This window comes from Paramormyrops kingsleyae, chromosome 7 (genome assembly GCF_048594095.1).
Source record: "Paramormyrops kingsleyae isolate MSU_618 chromosome 7, PKINGS_0.4, whole genome shotgun sequence".
Taxonomy (NCBI): domain Eukaryota; kingdom Metazoa; phylum Chordata; class Actinopteri; order Osteoglossiformes; family Mormyridae; genus Paramormyrops; species Paramormyrops kingsleyae.
Genome location: NC_132803.1, coordinates 18,608,383 through 18,631,841, shown reverse-complemented (window position 1 = coordinate 18,631,841; position 23,459 = coordinate 18,608,383). Strand labels below are relative to the sequence as shown.

The 23,459-nt window shown below is 40.6% G+C and overlaps 1 protein-coding gene across 6 annotated transcripts in view; it reads right to left on the bottom strand.

The window, feature by feature from the left end:
- The window catches only part of pdzd2 (PDZ domain containing 2), a 72,859-nt gene that overhangs the window by 5,659 nt on the left and 43,741 nt on the right, over nt 1–23,459 (bottom strand). For 4 of the 6 annotated variants that reach the window (XM_023823346.2, XM_023823349.2, XM_023823350.2 and 1 more), the window contains 14 exons: nt 22,182–22,281; nt 21,387–21,535; nt 20,409–20,546; nt 19,768–19,882; nt 19,031–19,104; nt 18,711–18,933; nt 18,139–18,256; nt 15,969–16,101; nt 10,967–11,054; nt 10,629–10,732; nt 9,876–10,047; nt 8,435–9,240; nt 6,203–6,347; nt 287–3,146 (listed from right to left, as the gene is read on the bottom strand). In XM_023823346.2, coding sequence (XP_023679114.2) covers nt 287–3,146; nt 6,203–6,347; nt 8,435–9,240; nt 9,876–10,047; nt 10,629–10,732; nt 10,967–11,054; nt 15,969–16,101; nt 18,139–18,256; nt 18,711–18,933; nt 19,031–19,104; nt 19,768–19,882; nt 20,409–20,546; nt 21,387–21,535; nt 22,182–22,281 — 5,225 coding nt within the window. The remainder of the gene's footprint in view (nt 1–286; nt 3,147–6,202; nt 6,348–8,434; nt 9,241–9,875; nt 10,048–10,628; nt 10,733–10,966; nt 11,055–15,968; nt 16,102–18,138; nt 18,257–18,710; nt 18,934–19,030; nt 19,105–19,767; nt 19,883–20,408; nt 20,547–21,386; nt 21,536–22,181; nt 22,282–23,459) is intronic. The other 2 variants (XM_023823347.2, XM_023823348.2) reach the window with 2 other exon arrangements.

The following is a 23,459-nucleotide window of genomic DNA, read 5'->3' as shown; positions in this document are numbered from 1 at the left end:
TTTTGTAGAATAGAGAAAGTTAGCCTTATTACCGCAATAAAACATTTTAAAATGGTGATTAAAAACTAACTTCTCCCTACAGCATTGTGAAGTTATTCTACTGGAGAATATAAAAGAGTTCCCTGCAGGTTTGGAGCCTAAAAGAAAGTTGAAATATATAAGGAAAGCAACCAAATACTTGGCAATTATAACTGTAATGAAATCGTTTTCTTGATACATTGTACATAAGCATAAACAAACATATTTAGGTATAAGTGGGTGCATGGTGAGAATTTTTTTCACCCACCTGATTGACCAGCTGCAGTGTAGATTTTGCTTCCCATTGATCATGTTTCTACTGCCTGATGTACTCCTGTTCAAACCTGAAGAATCTACTTCACTGGAGAGTGAAATCAGACCTTCAATATCTTCAGGCATTGTCCCCAACCTTGCCTGGCTATAGACCTCAAGCTTGTTTTCAGGACTGATGCTGTTTTTGTCCACTGCATGGCTGCCACTGCAAAATATATCGAGGTTTGGCATACTCAAAGTCCTCAGCTCCCTCAGTCTCCAGTTAGACAAGCCAGAAATTTTCTGGGCATTTATGCTTTGCATTACAGATGAAGTCTGCTTGGTCTTGTCCTGCTCCAGAGCACACGAAAGACTGACAGATTTTTCTTCTTTGTGGGACTCCTTCTTGCGATGCAAGTGGAACAAATTAAAATCGACCAAATTTGTCCTGCACGCAGATGTCCTTAGTTGGATGGACCTCGCTGGAACTTCACTGAAATTTTCAATGACCGAACTCAAGCTTCTCCTCAAGGAATGAGGCTCAGAAGCATGGGAACTTACTGGTCTTACGTGACCAGATGACCTCCTGCACAGTTTGCAGGAAAGCGTATAGGGATGAACACTGACACACTTTGTAACTGTCCTGTCATAGCAAGATATGTTTTCAAAGGATTTGATTTTCTGCTGGACAGAAAAGGGACTGGACCATGCTGAAACCGTGTCTATCAAGCGACTTCGTCGTTCCAGTCTTGAAAGTCTTAATTTAGACCTATCCGCCTTCCCATCAACCCTAATTGTGATGCTGTTGAAAGCACTATCAGCTTGACTGTTATTTACCTGGGGACAGAGTTTTCCTCTAGCAATTGTTCCTTCATATGAAACAATGCTGAAATGTTCCCTGTTACATGGAGGGCTTACAGGATTTTCCTGTTTAAACACAGAAGGTGGTCCAGATGATGCTGAAATTCCATTAAAATGTTTGTGAACTAATGATTCCGTCATTAAGAGAGTCTGGCCTGAAGCTACTTTGTTCTCTGGAATAACCTTCCTTCCCAGAATGGATGCAGCTACTGATGATGATGGCAAAGAAGATGGGGGGGAGAGTCTGACCTCAGTAAAAGTGCTCTGGAAAGGTATTGTTTCTGACTCAGCTTCTGGTGAAACTGTTTCAGTACGTTGAGCTGATTCTTCCTCTCTTAAGAGTGAGGATTCATTGTTGTTCTTTGCAAGTTGCTCAGAACGTAAATGGCTTTTTTCTGAAAGTTTTAAGTCCATAATGGGATTTTTACAATTGAGCACATCCTCATCTTGGCCATACCCACACATTTTTGGCAATGTGGGACTTTTCTCCAACTTTTTGCTTGCTTTTAAGTTGCAAGACATTTTGCTCAGCTGTTTGGGAGACTGACAAGGGGAAGCCAGGGGCTGCTTCTGAAATGGACTTTCAACCCCTGCTAGTCTGGTGACAGACTGATCCTGCACCTTACTTGTGCTCTTACTTTTACTTGGTCTATATGCTTTATCATGAAGTCTGGTTCTGCTATTTAATGGGTTTAGGCCTGAAGTATCACTCTGAGCTTTCATCCCAGGGCTCCTGGCAATGTGATTACTAACATTATGTTGTGGTTCTGACAAAGTCTGCACTTTCTTTCGTTCCTTATCTTTTGACACTGCGATTGACTGGACTCTCCCTCGTGTTTTGCACTGGCTGTAAAGAACCCCCTTTAACTTTGCTGAACCCAGTTGGGATGACGGCTGTAGATTACGATGCTTGTCTGAAGTAAACACTACATTTGTTTGAGGCAATGTGGCAGCTTTAGTCGTTGAGACAACATGACCACTGGCTGACACAAGAGAGCAGTTATTTAGCCTTGAAACGGCTTTGTGTGTTTTGCCAGACTGGACCACCAGTGATGACACTGCTGGCTGTTTTATGAAACAAGGAAGGTTTTCAACAACGGATTGGTGCTTCGCAGTGGCACCTCTGATGGACGTGCTTTGACGCTGTGTATATTCAGATGAATTCATCTCTTCATTTGCTTGGGTTTGAAGACCTGAGCAAGTCAGTCTTTGCGAGGGCAAGGGCAATTCTCCTTGTCGCAAATCGAAGGAATGTGTTTTTTTCATACACATACCATCTGAGCTTTCGTTTTGAAATAAGACAGATTTTTCTTGGATCTTGCTCATCTTTGCTTGACTTTCTGTGCTGGAGTGATATACCTCCTTGAAACAAATCTCAACTTGCTCTTCATCAGAGACTAAAACCTGCTGATCGCCACTCTGGAAAGGATCGGCACATTGGGTGTGTTTTATCTGGTGAACACCCTCATTACCAGAATTACTTTCTGAGTCAGAGTCATCCACTATGCCATACATGCACTTGCAAGAGCTACTATCGTTTGCTCTACTTTCTTCACTTGTATGAAATTGGTCCTCACTGCAGGAATCCTTGAAATTTCTGGAGTAATTGCTTAGAAACTTTTTACTGACAGCTAGAGGCCTGCTATCCAAATCATTTGATTCTGAAGTCGGAATACGAGTATTTTTAATACTGTTCAGGTTACTGCCCTCTGTTTTGCTTGGAGGAGATTTCTTATTTTGTACTTCCATACTGGCATTGGTGTTGATATCATCAGTATTTCCTGCTGAGCTTAACTCACAGATAAAATCGTCAATGTCGGTCACAGGTATCTCATTGAGCAAATCTTTTAAATTAGAATGTTCTGAGATGGTCTCTTGTAACTCTGGTTGCAGAGCAGCACCTTCCAGATTTTTACAGTCCTTCTCCAGTTCTTCTGGATTTTCCTCCAAAAGGTTTTTGCAGGACATTCCATCACTACTCACTGACATCATGAGGCTGGAAAGTCGGTCGACAGCTGCAGAATGCAAATACAATAATAAAAACAAACAGTTATTCAAAATATTCTATGTATTGTAACAGCATATGCATATGAAGACAACTAATGTGCTATCCAGAGTAAATATTAAAAGAATTCTAATATTAGTCATTTATATAATGAGAGATTCATTATGCTGGTGTTAGATTTGTTATGTCTGTCTTGAAAAAAACAGACAGAAAATTCCTAATTCAAAGTCTGATCAAGAGCAATGTGTGATGACTTCTGAACTAAATTGACTACTTTTTTTTTATTTGTAACTGGTGCAAAAGTAAATGAAGGAGAAGATAATTAAATCAGCTGTAAGGCCTAGCTGAGACTAACTGCGAGAAAAACATTGACAATATAAATTTTTTCATAAACTGAAAGATATCATAATTGTTGCAAAGCGAATATTCAAAATCACATGGTTCCAGCTTGTATAACCAAGAAAGTAAGAAACCTTTAACAAAATGAGAAAATCATTATATCTAACTGCCTATTACACAACATTTGACTCTGGTTATAGATATGGTTGTTTTGACGTTCTGTGATGTCCAGAAGGAAACACATAATAGCATTATACTTCAGAAATACTTAACAGAGAGTGACACAGAGATGGATGTGAAATAGATATTTTCACCCAAATTATGATAGCGTCAGCTTCTCAGGTCTGGGTTTTGTAACAAAATGCTTACAACTGTCAAGTACTGCCAGCCTTCATTTCTCTTATCCTTGTTTGTTTATGCATTAAAAACTAACAACAGATTTGTATTTGAATTTTAACTAGGAAAAAATGTTCACAGGAGCACTATAAGCTGACAATTATGAAAAAAAATATGAGACAAGTGAGTAAAGGAAGAAAAGCACACAGTGCACAACAACAAAATGTGTCCTCTGCATTTAACCCATATGTGACATCGCAGGCGGCAGCTAATTCAGCCTGCAATGTCTTCTGTAATCATGCAGAAGAATTCTATTAGTATTTAGGTATAATTGCTGTGAGTTTAAACATACGTTTTGGAGTGAATGGAAATGCAAATAGATTTAAAGAAATAGAGTAATTATCGTCCATTAAAAAAATTAATAAAGGGAATTTGCGGTAACACTTAAGGCAATGTTTTTAGTAATTTATAAACACAATAATGCATTTTAATGAATTCATAAAGCATTATAAACATAGCTATAAATATTTATAAAAAGGCATAACACATTATGCCCATGTTTATAATGCATTATGACTGAATTATGAAGCTCTCAACTATAATGCACTGTCGATACCTTTATAATGCAATTCAAAGCATCCTTAATGGTTGTACTGACCATTATAATGTATTATAAAGGTATCTAAAATTCATTATAGGTGACAGCTTCATAAAGCACTCATGATGCATAATACACTTGGCTATAATGTGTTATGCCTTTTGGTAAACATTTAAAGGCATGTTTATAATGCTTTATGAATGCATTATTTGTAATGAATGAATTTATAAATTACTAAAAATGTGGCCTTAAGTAAAATGTTACCAAATGTGATAGTGAGTCATTTCACAGTGTTGTAGACTTTATGTACACTTCATTTACCTTTTAAAAGACACAAAATCAAAAGAAAACTGTGGACCCATAAGTCCACATCCATTAAATACCAATTTGATGCATAAAATTACACTTAACTCACAGAAATTATACCAAACTACCAAACAGATACAGAAAAGGAAAACCATAAATGAGGGTGGGTATTGGGTATGGCTCTACAGCATCTACAATGTATACATGAAGCCATAGTCACCATTGACACAAAGCCAGCTACTTGCTGTTCCCTCAGAGATGGAGGAGAGTACTGCCAGCAAGGAAAACACTGCTGTGCTCCTACTTCTCTTATGGAGCAAAAAGAAAGACAGACTGGTCTACTCATTTCCATCTCAGCGAAGTTTAACGAAAATCTAGCATCACATTTAGTCCTTACAATGACCTGACAGAAATCTGGAACTGCGTTATACATTAAATCAGGCATCTTTTATGTCAAAGGTCAAATACTAAACTCAGCTGAGAAGAGCAAAACAGACTCAGATTGACCTGAATGGTCTATAATGACTTAAGGTTAAAATCTATACCCAAATATTTAATCTTTAATAACCACACTTTGGATGACAAAAATCAAAGCCACTGCAAAAAAAAAAAAAAAAAAAAAACAGTATGAAAATGGCAAAAATGCACAGTTCACCTATAAAACAATACAAAATGTTACATTGTTAGAGCATTATTATTAGGAAAGGCCATGTACAAATGGATGGATAAAAGATCAAAAGTATGAGGAATTCTGATCAAAAGTTTCCCCTGAAAACTTACCACAACAACACACTGTACATATCTACATGCACTCAGCAGCTGCCAGTATGTTTGGCAGATCTTATCTGGTCTGCAGTGGTGGCAACTTCCATCAGTGAAATTCAGTGAGAGTTAGATGATGGTATCATTGAGATTTAAGTCAAAGAGAGCACAAAGTAAAGTCGTCACTCATCAGTCAACCTTATTAACTGAAATTTAAACCTCAAATTTCTGAATCACTATAATCAAGGTTCTCAAAATGACGATGTGTTAGTAAAGTATTAGTAAAGTTAACTATTCAGATTGCTAAGGAATCTGAATAGTTTTTGAGGGACTTGTGCATTCTCTGTGATGCTGCTTGTTTACATCATAATCAAGCTTATTTCCTACGTGTGGCCACACAATCAGATCCATCCTGCTAGATGACAGCTGCTGTTATAGACAATATGCACTCAGTGACCAGTTTATTATGCACACCTACTTATTAGTGCAAATAGCCTGCTCCTTCAGTGAATCGTGTACCTGCAACTCAATATGCAGTGCAAAGACACGGTCAAGAGGTTGAGTTACTGGGGGACTTAACATTAGAAATATTACAAGATATGCGATACAAGTGATTCTGAATGTGATATGATTGTTGGTGCCAGATGTGGTGGTTGCAGGATCTCACAATATGTCACAATAAATACCAAAAATACCCAAAACGTAATTATTATAGGCCTACCCACCTGAAACTGGCTTCTTAACTTGTAAAGTGAGAGATACTGGGAGGGTGTGCAAGACATCGCAGATTTCTTGATAAGTGGAGGTGCACAACAATTTGTCTCCTATCCCCAGTATCTCATCTCCAACACATAGCTTGCCCATGGATTCCTGAGACCACAGAAAGAAAAGAATGCAGAAACAAAATGCATCAGTAAAATACTATTTGACCTTAGATCTAAAATATATTTGCAAGTAATCTGTAGAGAATTTGCTGTAACTTTTGAACAGCTTCCAGGTTCAGTATAGCTGCTAACCCCCCTGTAGATGTATACATACACAGAAGTGTTATATAGCCAATATGCAGGGGAGCCCGCAGTGTTTAAGTGTGACAGATGCCTAACATGGACCAACAGTCTCCAAAGGAACTTGCTGCAGAGAGCTACTGCCACTGAGCAGTTTCTAGAAAGTTTATAATTGCAAAGATGCCTAAGAAAGCAGAACTATACACCCATGAGCCAAAACATTACGACCGCCCCCATGTGAAGCAAATAATGATGCGAGTGACTCGCTGCTCCTCCTCGGTCAGCCGTGGTGAGAACCTACTGAGACTGGACTGAGGAGAGAGAGACCACGAACCGCTGACAGGATGCTGCAGAAGGGCACAAATGGCAGGTCATGGGACTAATGTGACATGACGCACATGACATCGAGCCCTGCTGAGTATGGGGCTGCTTAGCCGCAGGCCAGTCAGAGAGCCCATGCCGACCCCGTCCACTGTCACAAGCACCTACAATTAGCACTGCAGCTTCAGAACTGGACCTTGGTGCACTGGAAGAAGGTTGCCTTGGCCGATACTCACCATGGTCGACCGTGAGCACCCAACAAGCCTTATCATTTGGAGATGCTCTGACCCAGTCATCCGGCCAAAACAATCTGGCCTTCATCAGTCATTCAGGTCATTTCCGCTGCTCATTTCTTCTGCATTCAACATGCTGACTGTGAGGACTGACTGACTGACCAGACCTTGACATGCACTGTTTTTACAAGACAGTCAATGTTTTTCATGCCACATGAGGGTTGTCATGATATTTTGGCTCATCTTTATATATTTCTGTGTGAAAACATTCAATAAATCTAAATCTTCTAACTGCTTATGCTGATAAGGAGCCTATCCCAGGCAGCAGGGCTAGAAAATACCATGAGCAGGTTCCCAGTCCATCGCAGAGCACATACACTATGGGAAACAAAGCGGCACCGAGTCACCTCACTGCAAGACTTTGGACTGCAGGAAAAAATGGCAGAACACAGAGGAAACTGGCATAGCATGTGGAGATCATACAACCACACAGAAGCTGGACTCGAACCCACAACCATGGAAGTGTGAAGCATCATTGCCACTGACAGAGTCACAGAACCACCCAACAATGCATAGGTATAAATATAATGCGCAATGAGTTCCCACTTTATTACCCAAACCTTAAAAAAAAGCTGCAAGAAAAAATATAAGAGCCAAACCAGAGCTCTCTGCCCAAGGCTATAGACTGGTTCTGGGGGATCCCCAGATATCCCCACACCAGCTGGGAGATGTAATCCCTCCAGCATACCCAGTGGAATCTACCCAAGGCAGCTCCTTTACTGGTTCACCATGTGGCACTGGTATAAAATGGCCACATCATCTCAGCTGACTCCTTGTTCAATAGAACTGCGGCTCTATTTCAAGGTCCCACAGGATCTCTGAACTCCACACCTCATTGCAGGATGTGAGTCCGGCAACCCTGTGGAGAAACCTCATTTCGGCTGCTTGCACTCGCAACCTCATTCTTTCAGTCATTACTGAAATACCAGTAGTACTATGAAAAAATGAAGGTTTTACCCAATTCAATACAGATGAGGATGGATGATTTAACCCATAAAATGCATGTAATGGATGTAGATAAAATAGACGTGATGGATGCAGATGAGATTATACCCATGTACAGCCAGTATTTGTTAGATTTTTCAGTCAGTTTTGTAATTGCATTGTGATAAGACAAAAAATCTTTAAAGCAGTGTATCCCAATTCGGTCCCCGAGCAGCCGTAGACAGTCCACGTTTTTGCTCCCTCCCAGACAGTCACACTTTTGCTCCCTATTGGGAGCTGGGAGGAAGCAAAAACGTGGACTGTCTACGGCTACTTGGGGACCGAATTGGGATACACTGCTTTAAAGCATCAGCCTGTTACGTGATGTGAATGCATTTTGAAATGAAGAACATACTCTTTCTGCAGGCCCGCCTGGCTGTAGCCCTGTAATCAGGACCTTGAGGGGGGAGGACTTTATCTCCAGATCAAGACCAAAGGACTCCTCTTCACTCCTCTGCAGTAGCACTGTCTCTGTAGTGCACGCACCCCCCATTTCACCGAGCTCGGCCTTTTTGCAGAGGGGCAGTGGGCAGATCAGCGGGCGGGATGCAGTCTGGACATTGGATGGGTGAAGCTCCTCCCCCTTGCGCTGGTTCAGTAGGTTATGGCTCTCTGTGCTCATCATGCTCTTCACCCGTGTCACAGCCTTGTGCTCAAGCTTGGGGGAGCGCTTTGACTCCAGCAGGACTTCGCAGAGGGGTTCCTGTACCCCAAGGTTTGTCCCTCCCCCACCACCCTCATACTCTAAGCAGCGAATGGGCATGAAGGGTGACTCCACCCCTGGGGGGAGTGGTTTGACATCACGGCCATCCACACGGTCCTTGGAGGGCCCTTTGCTGCTGCCCTCGTCTGCCTCCAGTGAAGACACGCTGATAGCTGGGCCATGCCCTGGAAGCTTCCGGCACTCTGCTCCAGCTTTTGGCTGCATCCTAAAAAGCCTCTTTTTGTCCGAGACGCATGGGGGGTCCTCGTCCTCGTCGCTGGCCTCGTCATCGTAGCATATGACACGGCGCTGCCGGAGCAGAGGGCTGCGGACTGAGCTGGGGCTGCTGCAGAGTCTGGCTTGATGGGCTGCATCCGCGTGCAGGTCCGTGGGCTCAGGGGTTCTTACGGCTTCATCTGGACACACGGCCTCACTGTCCATGCTCACACCATTGGAGGCTGTCAAAAAACGACAGAAAGGCACTAATTTCCGTTCTTCATATAATAACTGGACAAAAAGGCATTCCTACAAATACAGTTATTACTGTAACTGCAGTGGCCGTCAGTTATTAGGTATATATGACACAGTCAGGTATATATGATACCTCTTTGGTTCATTCAGGTTATCAGCACAACAAAAAAATAACAGTCCTAGAATAATCTCAGGGGGTTGTAAAACACACCCCTATGAGCCAGTGTAATCTACTTTAATCAGTCAGTATATATGTGGACTTATATTTAACAAAGTACAAAAAGTCCTGAATAAAGGGGTTTATGAAGACTCTTTGGTAAAACTTGCCTTATTATGATTCATAATTATTATTAAATCTAAATCTTCCTCTTATTCAAGATAAAATTCAGTCTATTCAACCTGGTACCAATATCAATACTCCAACAATATTTTCTGTTTCTCTGTATTGGTTTTATGAGTACTGGTGTGACAATTATATGCAGTATTTTGCACTTATTTACACTATTCTGAGGGCAAGGCAAAACGCTATTGTGAGGTTTTATTAATGCAACAAACAAACTTGCAATAAACCATAAAATACCAACGTGAACACAAGAGGAGAAGCAGCGATCAGGAAAAGTACCTGCAGCACGAGCCGGAGAGCCAGCCTCGTCTAATGAAGTGCTGCAGCTCCTATGGGGCAGTGGGTTGTCATCACTGGAGCCTGTCACTGCGCTCTCCGACAGTGAGGACTGACTGGGGACGCTGTGTGAGAAGTACTGAGAGAGCTCGGCCTCGGAGCTCAAGGACCCTTGCTACAGTCCACAGAAAAACAGCATAAGAGAAAGTGCAGCCCAGTAAACAGACACAATAAGAAATTATTGTGATTCAATTTAAATTTATTTTTATCGTATTAAACCACTATTTTAATAATCATTACTAAAATCTCTTTTGACCTGCGGAAGTAATGAAGCCAGAAAAACAGCAGTGTTTAGTCAGGAGTGCTGGTGCATCATTCGATTGTTCAATGTTAGCGTGTCAGCATACATATGCCTAGAAAACAAGTGTCCACTGTGCTTATTTCTGTGTTTGACGCTGTAGCGTTGCTGAGAAAATAGCAAGCAAGCGATAAAGTGAAAGTTATGGCAGTAGTATAATCTCGTTCTCAAGTTCTTACAGCAAAATTGACTTACAACCTCCTTGTCAGAACTATGTTATAAGTCAAAGAGAGTCTGCATTGAATGTTTCTCCATCCGGTCCAAGGTGTATTCGAGGCTCACATCCGATGTTGATAGGCACTAAACTCCCCCATGACCCTGACTAAGAATATGAATTAATGGATGGATGTTATATACAGTATATATATGGATGTTATATATTTAATGTTCCTTGTTACCCTGCTGGCTGGCTCAAGGAATCTCTTCATAGTCCAGCTTAGAGGTGCAGAGGCCTCACCCTGCCTGGCTCTCACAGAGGGTGAGGGGCTTTTGGAGGGGATGCCTGAGCGGAAGGAGACAGACGCAGTTACAGGTCAGCTAAGTGGCAATGTCACTGCTGCACATCTTACACTACATTTCCAAAGCACCACTGTAGCATGTGCTATCATGTGATGCAGGGCTATAAACATATTTGATCAAAAAGGGTTTAGAAAGAAAAAAATGTTGCTACATTAGTGCAGTGTTATTCCCAAGTGCCCAGTGTGAGATCTGTTCACTAAAGCAGTGAACCATATACCTAGAGGATGGGAGGAGTGGTGATCCTTGCTCAGGCTCTCTCTCTGGGTGCTGCGAGCGATGACTTCATCCATTTCCTGTTCTGAGACCTATGACATCACAACAGCATGGTGGAGCGGACTCTCAAAATTGTTTTCTTACAGCTTTTCTCAGTTGCTTTGGACAAATTCTCAAATGAAAATGGTACTTTTTATAACCACATATATAAACCTGCACATTTTTTCCCTTGATGTTTTGCAAGGGAGAATATCAGATGTGATGTAAGTGAAAATATGTGTTCAGACCAGCAGAAGCGAAAGGACATCCCATGATGTATAATTGGTCTTCTTCTTTCCAACATAACTACTTAAAATACCGTGTACATGTTTACTGTAACATACCTTCAGTTTTATCAGTTTCCAGATGTGTTTCGTGTAGCATTGTAATTTCTGTTGTCCTGAATTTAAAAAATCCACCGTTGTAATGGTTTCTAGAACATAAGTTCATGTGGTTTGGTGCACAAGCAAATTCAGCTGCCTATAGAAAAATGATAGTGAAGTAAACTGAGCAGCAATTGTCAAGGTTTAATTCTTACAGTTTTTGTTGATCGCTTCGATGTAATTCTCATATCAGGAATGTCATTTTCCTTACTCTTAATGCAGTTCTCAAAGCAATAATGCATTTCCCCACCCAAATTAGCATTCCTCATTGTACACACTGCTATTGTCTGTACACCTACTTGACTACTAAAGATGCTTTATCATTGTGTTGATACATTTCTCATCTGACTCTGACAACTCATCAAAAGAGTTTTGTCAGTCAGAACTACAGATCACTCAGTCACCTTAATACTGTCCAGCATTGTACAGTATTTGTGTTTTCAATCAAATCACTTGAAACTTTTTTCAAACATGTATGAAAGAGCAAGGCCAATTGCACACTGTCAGTGTTAGCAGTAAATTGTCCTTCAATTGAAAGCCAATAGAAAGAGAAGATGGTTAGTTGAAACAAACAGAAACACATGCACTCAATGTTGTATCACAGGTGCATGTCATGGCATTGCTGTGCTATGCTGCAGTCATGGTGAATAGTGAATAGTGCTGAGAATGGAGCAGGAAGCAGGTGTCCTGCACGTACAAGAAGCAGGCTTTGTGAGAGGACATGGTGTCCGAATGTGTGGTATGGCAAGGGGGAGAGGAGCACACAGAGGACAAGTAGGAATCAGGGGCAGGGGTAGAGGGAGAGGAGTGAGTAGGTTCCATACTGTGTCTAATAAAATAAAGGCAACAACTGTGGACCATGTTATCAACCATGGCCTAAGTTTGGCTGAAGCTGGTCGACAGGTGCAACTTCAGGTGACATGGTCTACTGTGACATCTATAATATGCACATTCAGGTTTGAGAACATGTATCTGACCACATTTACTGTATTTCTGTCTGATATGCAACACTTCTGCATTTTACTGCAAATATGTGCCTCTGTATAACAACTGATATATTGATGACCTTTGTATTGTCAGAATAGTACCACTACCTCATTCTGGTGACAGAGGGCCATTTATGACACACTAGCAGCGGATAGCAGTTGTGGACATGGTGAGAGAAAACAAGGCCATTAGGCTGAAACAGATCCAGCTTGGTTGTGGTGGATAATGGAGTTTTTCAAAACATTGCCTCTGTGAGTCTCTCCATCTTAGACTGGGTTCTGAAGACATGCTGTACAAAGTTCCATTTGAGAGGAACAGTGAGAGAGTAAAAGAGCTCAGACACCTATATGTACAGGTAAGGATATAGAGATGTTTTCTTTCTTCCAAGCTAGACTATTTGGAACGTTTCTAATGTAAACACTGTTTTTGGATTATACAGAGAATACTTCAGCTGGAGGCACATGAGATGCCACACAATTTTTTGCATGTGGAAGAAGCAGGATTCGTAGATGAGGTAATTCACCATGCTGCAGCCACTGGGCCCTGCAACACAGACTGGTTTCTTCAGTTCTTGGATGGGCTCTACAATGACCTCATTTCCAAAAACTAAAGGGTGATTGTGAGGGTTTGCTTTGAAACCCACCAACAAATGCTAATGGTCTTCAGGCTACCGTATTCATCATTCCTCAGCCCGACTGAGGGATCCTACTCTGCTTGGAGGTGGAAGGTGTATGAGCAACAGCCTCATAATGAGATGTCCCTACTGGAAGCAATGGATACTGGCTGTGAGGACGTCACGCCTGAGGCTTGGGGGGGGCTGGGTGCGGCAGGCAAAAAAGATTTTACCCTCTGTGTCTCAGAATAGAGGACATCAGGTGTGATATTAACACAATGATGTGGCTTAATAGACATGAGAGTCATACTTATATTGACTTATATGTAGTGTGACTTTACTGTACCATACAGTACAGTATGTAGTTGGTGTGTTCTAAGTTTGCATATGTTTTCTTTGTTTTCTAATGCGCATAGTTTCATGTGTATCATTTTGCTTTTCTCAGTTTCAGCTTTTACATTGTGTAAGATTTCGAATTAATCCATCACATTTCACTTTTGCATCTCAACATTTTTTAGTTTACATTAAGCCTGCATTTTCTGCAGTATTCTTTTCAAAGTCAGTAAGGTTTTGTTAAAAGTACAAAAACATTTGGTGTCTAAGTCTTAAAACAGTGGTGAAAGGTTTTTATTCATTGGTCACAGTGTTGGAGTGATTGACAGACTTTGCATGTTTTGACACGTGAAAAAGGTTTTGATTGTTTTAGTGTCTTTTGCATAGGTGAATCTGTGTTATGAAAAATGCTTTAACTATTTTGAGGACTGCATTAATACTGGTGAGAATGATGTTCCTGATGAGAGAATTGCATGAAAGCAATTGAGAAAAATTGTAAAATACTTACATAGCATGTTCATGTTGAATATGACTAAACATTTTGACTGGAATGTCTCTAGGCTGTAATTTAGAGATTTCACATTTTGGTAGCATTGACTGAATAACTGACAAGAAAATTGCATTTTGATACATGTATGAAAGGTTTTGAATGAACTACTTCATTTTGCTGTAGTCTACAAACTGTTTTGAGATATGCACAAGGAGTCGAGAGAACCCATCTCAAGACTTGAGAGAAATGATCCAAAGCAACAGAGAAAAACTGTAATATAGCAGCTGTCAATAACAAGATAGCAGAATCATTCAGATGACTGACATTGTCGCCATTGACTATTTCCCATTGTCCCTATAAATTAGCATATTCTATTTCTATCCCCAGCTTTGTGTTTGTGCGGTTTATATATAGTAGGGTCCTCCTATAGCCTAAAGTCATGTGTTTGAAGTAACCTTGACCCCTCTGAATTACCCTCAATAACGTGACTGTGTAAGTGTGGGTGTGTTTGTGTGAGTGTTCTGGGATAAGAGGTACCTCTGCCAAATATAGTCCTCTGCTTCCTAAACTCTGTGGATCTCTGCAATAATGTTCCAATTCATAGAACATGATGTGTAAATAACAGAAGCAATAATACAGTGACTTTAGACTACTAGTTCTCAATCCTGTTCCCGGCAACCCCCCCCACCCCCCCACCCCGGCCAGAATGTTTTCATTTCAACCAACACTACTTGCTTCCAACCCAAGTTTCCTCATTGATTCGAACTCTATTAAGGATCATATAAACCTGATTAAGGCTGGGTTAGAATGAAAACATTTGTGCGGGAGGGTTGGGGGAACAGGATTGAGAACCACTGCCTTTGACTGATAATACAAAACGACTGCATGTAGCAATGTGAGAACGATATTCATGCAAATCCTAGAGTCAGCAGAAAACTATCAGAAAAAAATAATAATATGAGTAATTCAAGCACCTGAAGTTGTGTTTTCTACATAATGACTCTGCTTACAAAGCAGTTAATATATTAGGTGAAACATCTCTGTCTCTGGAAAACTGCAACCTTTGCTCAAAAAGCCATTAGACCACATTAAGTCAAATTCCCTATGGGCTTTTGAAAATTTAACTTACTGGTGTTATTATGGTCCATTTTATTGAGACATATGGAATACTGGAAGGCCAAATGAATCAATATTGATTTTTCATCATTACAGGTGTCAATATTTGTGCTTGGCTACCAGAATATCTGGAGTGCTTACACTATAATAAAGATACGTTTGACTCAGCATAGTTTCAGCAGTAAGTCTTTTGCTATCATTTGTATTTTTAAATCCACAGCATGTCTACTGTGCTTTTTAAATTTGGCATTCACAGAAACATGCCCTTACTTTGAGTTCATTTATGACCATCTACATGGATTCTAGTCAAGTGTAAATAAAATTTCCAGTCAATAAAATGACAAAAAATATTCTCACTGCCAACATCAGTAGTTCTCTATTATGTTTCCTTTGGCTGTACGTGAATAAACATCTCCAAAGAGAAACACCCATCATTCAGCTTCCCAGGAGTCACTCATCTTAGCATGCCACTATTGTATTATTATTGAATTGCTTATGCTATAATGTGAATAAAGTCTCAATTATCTATCAGATCTGTTATACTGTATAGTGAACAATGATGGTAACTGGCCTCTGCCACAGGTTCAAAGTTTCAAAATATCACCACCGACTTGTTAATTTCTATACACTAATGCTGCATATTCTACCTAGCTTCTACATTAATATCCTTCTTTGCATTATTAGGCAACTCAAACATTTACAGATGGATTTCCATAATGTATACACTATTTCATTAAGGGGAAAATTATTTTCAATATGAGTTTTGTTCTTGAGAACAACAACCATTCTGAACCATAGACTAGGCACAATTACCTGTCTAATTATACAGTTTTCCCAGAGAGGGAATCTGACCCACTTGTTTAAAAACATATGAATATTTAGACAGAAGCAGAAACATATCCAAGTCATTACTCAGCATCCACTGGTATAAGAAGATTAATGGGAAAACAGTGCAAATCTCAACTAATTAGAATAAGCAGTTTAAAATGGCAAAGTTCAGAATGTAAATGTTGTGCAGGAATGGGACAGTGGTGAGAGGCCTTACTTTGGGGTTGGGGTGGCGGCTGACGATGAGGCTGACGGGGCCCGGTCCACACTCGCTAAGGACGGCGTAGGCTTCACTCAAGGCAGCATGGCGGAGGCTGACAGAGTCAACCTCCAGGACCTGGTCGCCACGGCTGGGTGTGGGATAGCAAGGGAGGGGAGCCTCGCTCAAGCAACTGTGACCTGTTCTGTTTATCTGTCACAGAGTCTATGTCAATACCACACACAGACACACATTATGGTAGGCAGGCAGATAGATAGACTTGAAGTGCCAGCACTGTTATTAACTTGAATATATGTTTTTTATTACTAAACGGTCTCTGTGTAAGGAATACATTTAATTCTAAACAAATGTGAAAAGATTTCATCCAAATCACAATGAAAATTATGCATTCAGAGAGGTATACATTCTCATCCTCCACTATTAAGAACTGAATAATAATAATAATAATAATAATAATAGGTTATATTTATATAGTGCCTTTCACAATTCTAAGGTTGCTTTACAGGAGGGAGAAAAAAAGTCAGTAATCAGGAAGAGACAGTACAGAAATGTTGATGGAAGAGAATCGTCTTTTGTACAGATTTGAAGGAAGAGAAGGAAAATCAGTCACAGAGAGATTCTGGAAGCAAGTTCTACATTTTGGGGCCATGGCACTGAAGGATCTGCCACCCATGGTGGAAAGTCTGGTGTGTGGAACAGCGAGGAGATTATTATTAGAAGATCTGAGAGAGCGAGAGGGTGAGTAAGGAGTCAATAGTTCAGTGAGGTGGCGAGGCGCGAGGTTATGCAGAACTTTAAAAGTGAGAAGCAATATTTAGAATTTCATCCAAGACTGAACCGGTAACCAGTGTAGCTGAGAGAGGATGGGTGTGATGTGAGCGGATAGTTTGGTGTGAGTGAGAACTCGAGCTGCTGACTTCTGAATATACTGAAGCTTTTGTATAGAGTTTGCAGGGAGACCGATGAAAAGGGCGCTGCAATAGTCAATACGGGATGTAATGAACGCATATACCAAAGTTAGGGCATCAGTATTGGACAGAAATGGGCACAGACAAATGATGTTATGAAGGTGAAAGAATGAGATTTTATGTGAAGACCAAAGTTGAGTGAAGATTCAAATTGTACACCAAGATTTCTGATAACAATAGCAGGTTTTACAGAGACACCATCAATGTTAAGGGCTCGTTCCCACTATGTGTGTTGCGTTGCACTTTTCATCAAGGCGCGCATTCTGCCATTCGCTCGAACATCATATATTGCATAGAAAGCAATGCATGATGGTCCTACTAGTGCGCTGTGTTGCTGTGCATTTTGAAAACACACTGCTGCACACATTTCTCTGTGCTACGCACTTCCATTGATGTCAATGAAAAATGCATACAAACGCATTCCAAGTGTTTGTATGCGTTTTTTACTCCTTACTAGTGACAATCATGTACAATCATAGAAATGGCTAATACAACGCAACACTTAAAACGTAAAAAGACATACAAATGTGAGATGAATGCAGAAAAAAAAAAAAAATTTTTTAATCGCTGTACAATGCGTTATGCTTTTCATTGCATTTTTTGGCTTTCCTAGTGTGATCATACCCTAACAACGAATCTAGAGGATTTAGATACTAATGACTTAGGGCCAATCAGAAAGGCTTCAGTTTTGTTTGTCTAAAGCTTTAAATGTGAGATGAGGAGTGTGTACTAAGATACAACTGAACATCATCAGCATAGCAGTGAAAATTAAGACCACATCTGCGAATGATCTGACAAAGGGGGAGGACGTAGATTAGGACGAGGAGGGGCTTGAGAACTGATCCCTGAGGGACACCACTCACAACAGGGGGGAGGAGGACTTGTGTGGACCTAGTGTGATAAACTGTTGTCTGTTATTAAGATATGACCTGAACAAATTAAGGGCTGACTACTGATACCAACGGAGGAAAGGCGAGAAATGAGTACATCATGGTTAACCATGTCAAATGCTGAACTTAAATCGAGGAGGATGATAATACTGAGGGAACCGCTATCGGCAGACCAGAGGAGATCATTAATGACCCACAGAAGAGTAGTCTCAGTGCTGTGCTGTTTACGGAGGCCAGACTGGAATGGCTCATAAAGTGTGTTAACAACGACGGAATGAAGAAATGTGGCCAGTGCTACAAAGAGCTCACCTCAGCCGCCCATCCATCTTTGCCGCAGATCCGGGGGCTAGGCTGTGGATGTAGATCCCTGGGGTGCTGTTTTCCAGAGTGAGGCAGCAGGCCCCTATTCCCAGGCCCACGCCTGGCTCTGATAGGCAGAGACACCACAGCCACTCACAGATACAGCTGTAGCAAGGAGCCCTACTTTTTGTCAAAGAGCAATACAGTACAGTGTGACGCCCATACAAAAAGCACATCACTTCCTATGAGACTCCTGAGAAAGCATACACATTTAATAAAAGAAAACAACATCTTCCTAGTAACTACTTTTTAGGAAAGGGCATCAGACCCACATTATGAAGGATGATTTTGATTTAATTATGTGCTGTAAAAATAATTTCTATGAGCTTAAATTATATAAGCTGTAACATGTATGTAACAGTCAACATTTTTAGTCTTTACTAGTGAAAAACTACTTCTGGTGTTTCTGGTCCATCGAATAATAATTGTTAAGAGATCTAGCTGGGTGTTACGTTTTACCCAACATCATGGTAGAACATTCTGTCAATTCACAGACAGACATTAAAGCTGATGATCAGAACCTTTGCTGAGAGTGACTTCCATTACGATCCGATCCTTGGGCCCGGGTCCCTTGCGGCAGACTGCGTCACCATCCTCGGCCCCCGTGGGCATGGATGCCCCCCCACTGGCGTTGGAGCTGGGGGAGCTGGAGCGGCTCAGCGGCGTCGGTGTGGGGCAGGGAGTGAGGCTGGGGCTGCGCAGGCGTGTGCGCACTGTCAGGGTGACCACACCTTTCTTCAGCTGCTGGAGACACAGAGGAGTCGGGGCAGCGGAGTGAGCATTTCACTGACAGAGGTCAGGCCTTCCTCTGTGGTTCAGGGACAAACGGAGCAGAAGCTACCTTGAAGGTGTTGATGGCCTGCTGGTGGGTGAGGCCCTGCAGAGATTCCCCATTCACCTCCAGGATTTCATCCCCTGGGGAAAAGTCATAAAACAAGCAGCAGATGAAGCTGAAAGGTTGCATGGTGTGACATGCAACAATCCAGGCTTCCCAATAGAATTTTCAAGTGAAGTAAGTTTATTGTCATTTCAATCATATACATAGTACACAATCAAACAAAACTCTCAGACTCTCACTCTCATGCAAGAAATCTTACAGCAAATCTATATTATTCCATTATAAACCTAAAATTAGCTAAATAAAAAACTTTGGGGTAGTTTGCAAACCCCATAGACTATTTACAAGATAATAAAACTGTTACATACATGTAAATGTGTGTGCATGTATTGTAGACTTGTCTCGAATTGAAAATCCCACTCCAGTCAGCTGACCAAAGCTAGCTGCTCTGATACCAGAATTGTTTGTGGTCCAGTGCCATGCATCAAGTACAGGACAAAAATATACAGCATACAGGGGAACACTCCACAGAACTGTAGAAAAGTTTATACTTTTTGGCAATAAATAATGAATCTCTCAATCAAGGCTTTAAAAGTTCTTAGTTAAATATTTCACTGTTACTTTCTGTATAGGTGCCTTGTGTGATTAATGAACACAAAATATGCGTATTTCCCAAGAATAGGCCATGATGCTAACAAGATATCATGGAGCTTAATGCAGACACCATGACATCAGCATACCCTCTTTCAGTCGTCCGTCTGCAGCGGCGGCACCATTCGAGAAGATGGTCTTCACAAAAATGCCCATCCTCCCGCGGGCAGAGTCCTGTCCACCTACGATGCTAAAGCCGAGCCCCTGATACACACATGATGAACACTGTGAGTGCAGGTACCCTGCCTCAAAAAAATACTGAACATTGTAAGTGCAGGTACCCTGCCTCAAAAAAATACTGAACATTGTAAGTGCAGGTACCCTGCCTCAAAAAAATACTGAACGTTGTAAGTGCAGGTACCCTGCCTCAAAAAAATACTGAACATTGTAAGTGCAGGTACCCTGCCTCAAAAAAATACTGAACATTGTAAGTGCAGGTACCCTGCCTTAAAAAAATACTGAACATTGTAAGTGCAGGTACCCTGCCTCAAAAAAATACTGAACGTTGTAAGTGCAGGTACTCTGCCTCTCAAAAAAATACTGTTGATGCAGGGAAAATAATATGCTCATTGTAAGTAGGATCGGTTTCATGCCATAAAAACATTATGTAATGCTCAGTAGGCTACCACTACCCACGTTTCTTTACAAATATTACATTAAATATGGAGATTTAAGTGCTGTTTATTTAGCTTTTATTAGCAATCATTTTTAGTAAACAGTGGACACTTACCTTCCCCTGTCCTTTCATCAGGACAATATTTGAGATAACGGATGGCTGGACCAGTCTCCATGGAGACTCCACTTGAACGGTGCTTAAGGAGCGTGCTGATTTCTTCACAATTTGATATTCCTGAGAGCATCCAACAAACTGAATTAAAAGAGATCTCAGAGTTAATGACTCTCAGCTTTGGACTTTCCCTTTGAACCATTATTTGCATTACAATAGCATATTAATAACAATTAATAAGCACAAAATAACATTTATCAGTTGTCCCATTATAAATCCATAGGCATCAATATGGAGTCGGTCCCCCCTTTGCAGCTATAACAGCTGCCACTCTTCTGGGAAGGCTCTCCGCAAGATTTTGGAGTGTGTCTGTGCCCATTCACCCAGAAGAGCATTTGTTGGAAGTGAAGGCCTCACTTACAATCTCCATTCTAGTTCATCCCAAAGGTGTTTGATGGGGTTAAGGTCAGGGCTCTGTGCAGGCCAGTCAAGTCCTTCCAAACCAGACTCACCCAACCATGTCTTATGTATACCAAGACATTTTGGACAATTCTATGCTTCCAAGTTTGTGGGAACAGATTGGGAAAGGCCTTTGACTGAGCCCCTGTGCGCAAAGCAAGGACCATAAAGACATGACTGGGATTTAGAATGGGACGTCATAAAAGTTCCTGTGGGTGTAATGGCCAGATGACCCAATACTTTTGTCCACACAGAGTATTTCACACTCACATTTGTTATTTCAGCCTTTTTTATTTATTTCATACTATTTTCCTTTGTATTACATATTTTGCTTTTGATCACAATCCATGTAGCAGGTGTAAATAGCATGAATTTCACTACAAATCTACAGCGTGTGTTTGTGTATGTGCTGTTTCCTTGCAATGCTTCTGGCAGCAGTCTCTAAGGCGGGTCCCTAACCTCCATGTTGCCTGCATCACGGTGCAAAGAAAATGGAGGCGCCAGGCAGGCAAGCAGACCAACCTGTCGGACGCCTGTGGTGTCCAGCTGGTGGGGCAGCGAGTGCTTGCGCCCCCCTCGAGTCGGCTTCTCCATCTTGTTGCTGCCAGCATCCCCGTTCTCCACGATTAACTCATCATCCTCCCCGACTGACTCCAAACGGCTGCCTCCACCTTAGGAAATGTGAATGAAAGAATGAATGAATGAATGAAGGAATGAATGAATGAATCAATCAATCAATCAATCAATTAATGAATGTCTTTATTATCATTGCACAAGGTATGATGAAATTGGGAGACCATAGTCAGGAAGGATACAAATACAGAAAAAATAAGATGAAAAGAACATAAAATAAACAGAATATAAATAAGTAAATAGAATATAAAATTGAATATAACAGGAGTGTAAAGAATAAATATTTTAAAATGTCTTGAACATGAGTTAAAAGGGCAGTTCACCCCAAAACTGAAAAAAAAGTTCAGTAGAAGAAAATAGTTTCTATGATCATTGTCTCCAAAACTAGGCAACCATGAGAGATAGCACTAAAGCCCCTGTAAAAAATCTTTTTTTCAGTTTTGGGGAGGACTGCCCCTTTAAAATTCTTAGTTTTATGATTTAAAATACATAGACAGTGATTTTATGCTTGTATATTTTTATAACAACATAACAGTGTGTTTCAATAGTCATGACAGATGTTATACAGTATCATGAATTAGGAGATCATTACAATACATGATGAGAAAATTATGCATTAAAAATGGTTTTAAAAAAAAAGGATTGTTCATTTTCAGTGTGAGCGAAAGCACATTTAAGGCTGACCTTGCGATCGACTTCTGAACTTCAGGGAGGTGGGACTGCGACAGAATCCTTTCGGCCCTTCCATCCTCCCTCGCTCCTCCAATTTATCCATTTCTGGGAACTGCGAGTAAAGTGGAGATGAGGAGGTTCTCTTACTCTGACCTTATGACACAAGTTAATGCAAAGTTTCCAAGTTACCAAAGTGCTGCTGATATCACATGAGCAGCAGATCACAGTGTAAATCAGACAAAGCCTTACAGTGAATTCAGGTATGTAAATGTGAAACTTTTTTTGATCAGAACAGTTTTCCATCATCATGAGAAAACAGCAGGAATGCTTCTTTAAAAAATGATTGGTGACTTCTTGAAGAATTGTTGTATTGAAATGGGAAACCGCATACTAAAGTGTGAAAGATGATGAAAATTCTTCAAAGGCTTGAACTAGTGCCAAGAGGCCTTTCACAAAAGCTCACACATCTCACTTTTCTCAAGTATTCTCAAATATTTTTTTTTATATCTCTAAAACTTTACACACTTTTAGAAATCTAATTTTAATTAAGAATTGTGTACTTCTTTTCCACAACTGTTTTTGAGAATTTGACAAATTGAATAAAGAAAATGGCATTGCACTTGTATCAGAGGTTGCTGAAAGGTCCCCTCTTGCCTAAGGCAAGATGAGAGAATTCAATTTAATCAGCCAAATGGATCCCTGAGCATACTGAGCTGTTTTTAACAGGATGGTACATAATGGATTTTAAAATAATGGTTAGTGGAATTTAGCAATTTATGCCTCATTTGCTATGTGTAAGCCTTTAAAATTTGTTATTATAAACTATGGCAAAAAGCTTATAACACTTTAATTATCATTTGCATTTGAATTCACAGGCAGAGGTAGACTGGAACTGCGCTGCACTTCAATAATGATTGGTTACCATGGTAATAAAATGATCACATTACATGACATAGAACTACACAGTATAAGGGAAAGTCCATTTCCGACGCATTCAAAAACACCACGACCTACAATATTGGATATTAAAGTACTGTAATATCCTGAATGACATTCTATATCATACTAGTATTGCTAAAAGAAAAAGACCATTCATCATCGCATCTTTAACACATGATGAAGCCTGAGATATATTTGAAATCAGTCAAAATGCAATTCGTGTACTGCATCTTGTACAAATAAGAGCCCAGAGAACGTGGTTTCTTCCTCGAACTACTGTCAGATGGTTCCACCCCAATTAACAGGATTCTGAAATGCTTTGGGGCTCATGGCTATCTATAGGGCAGTGCT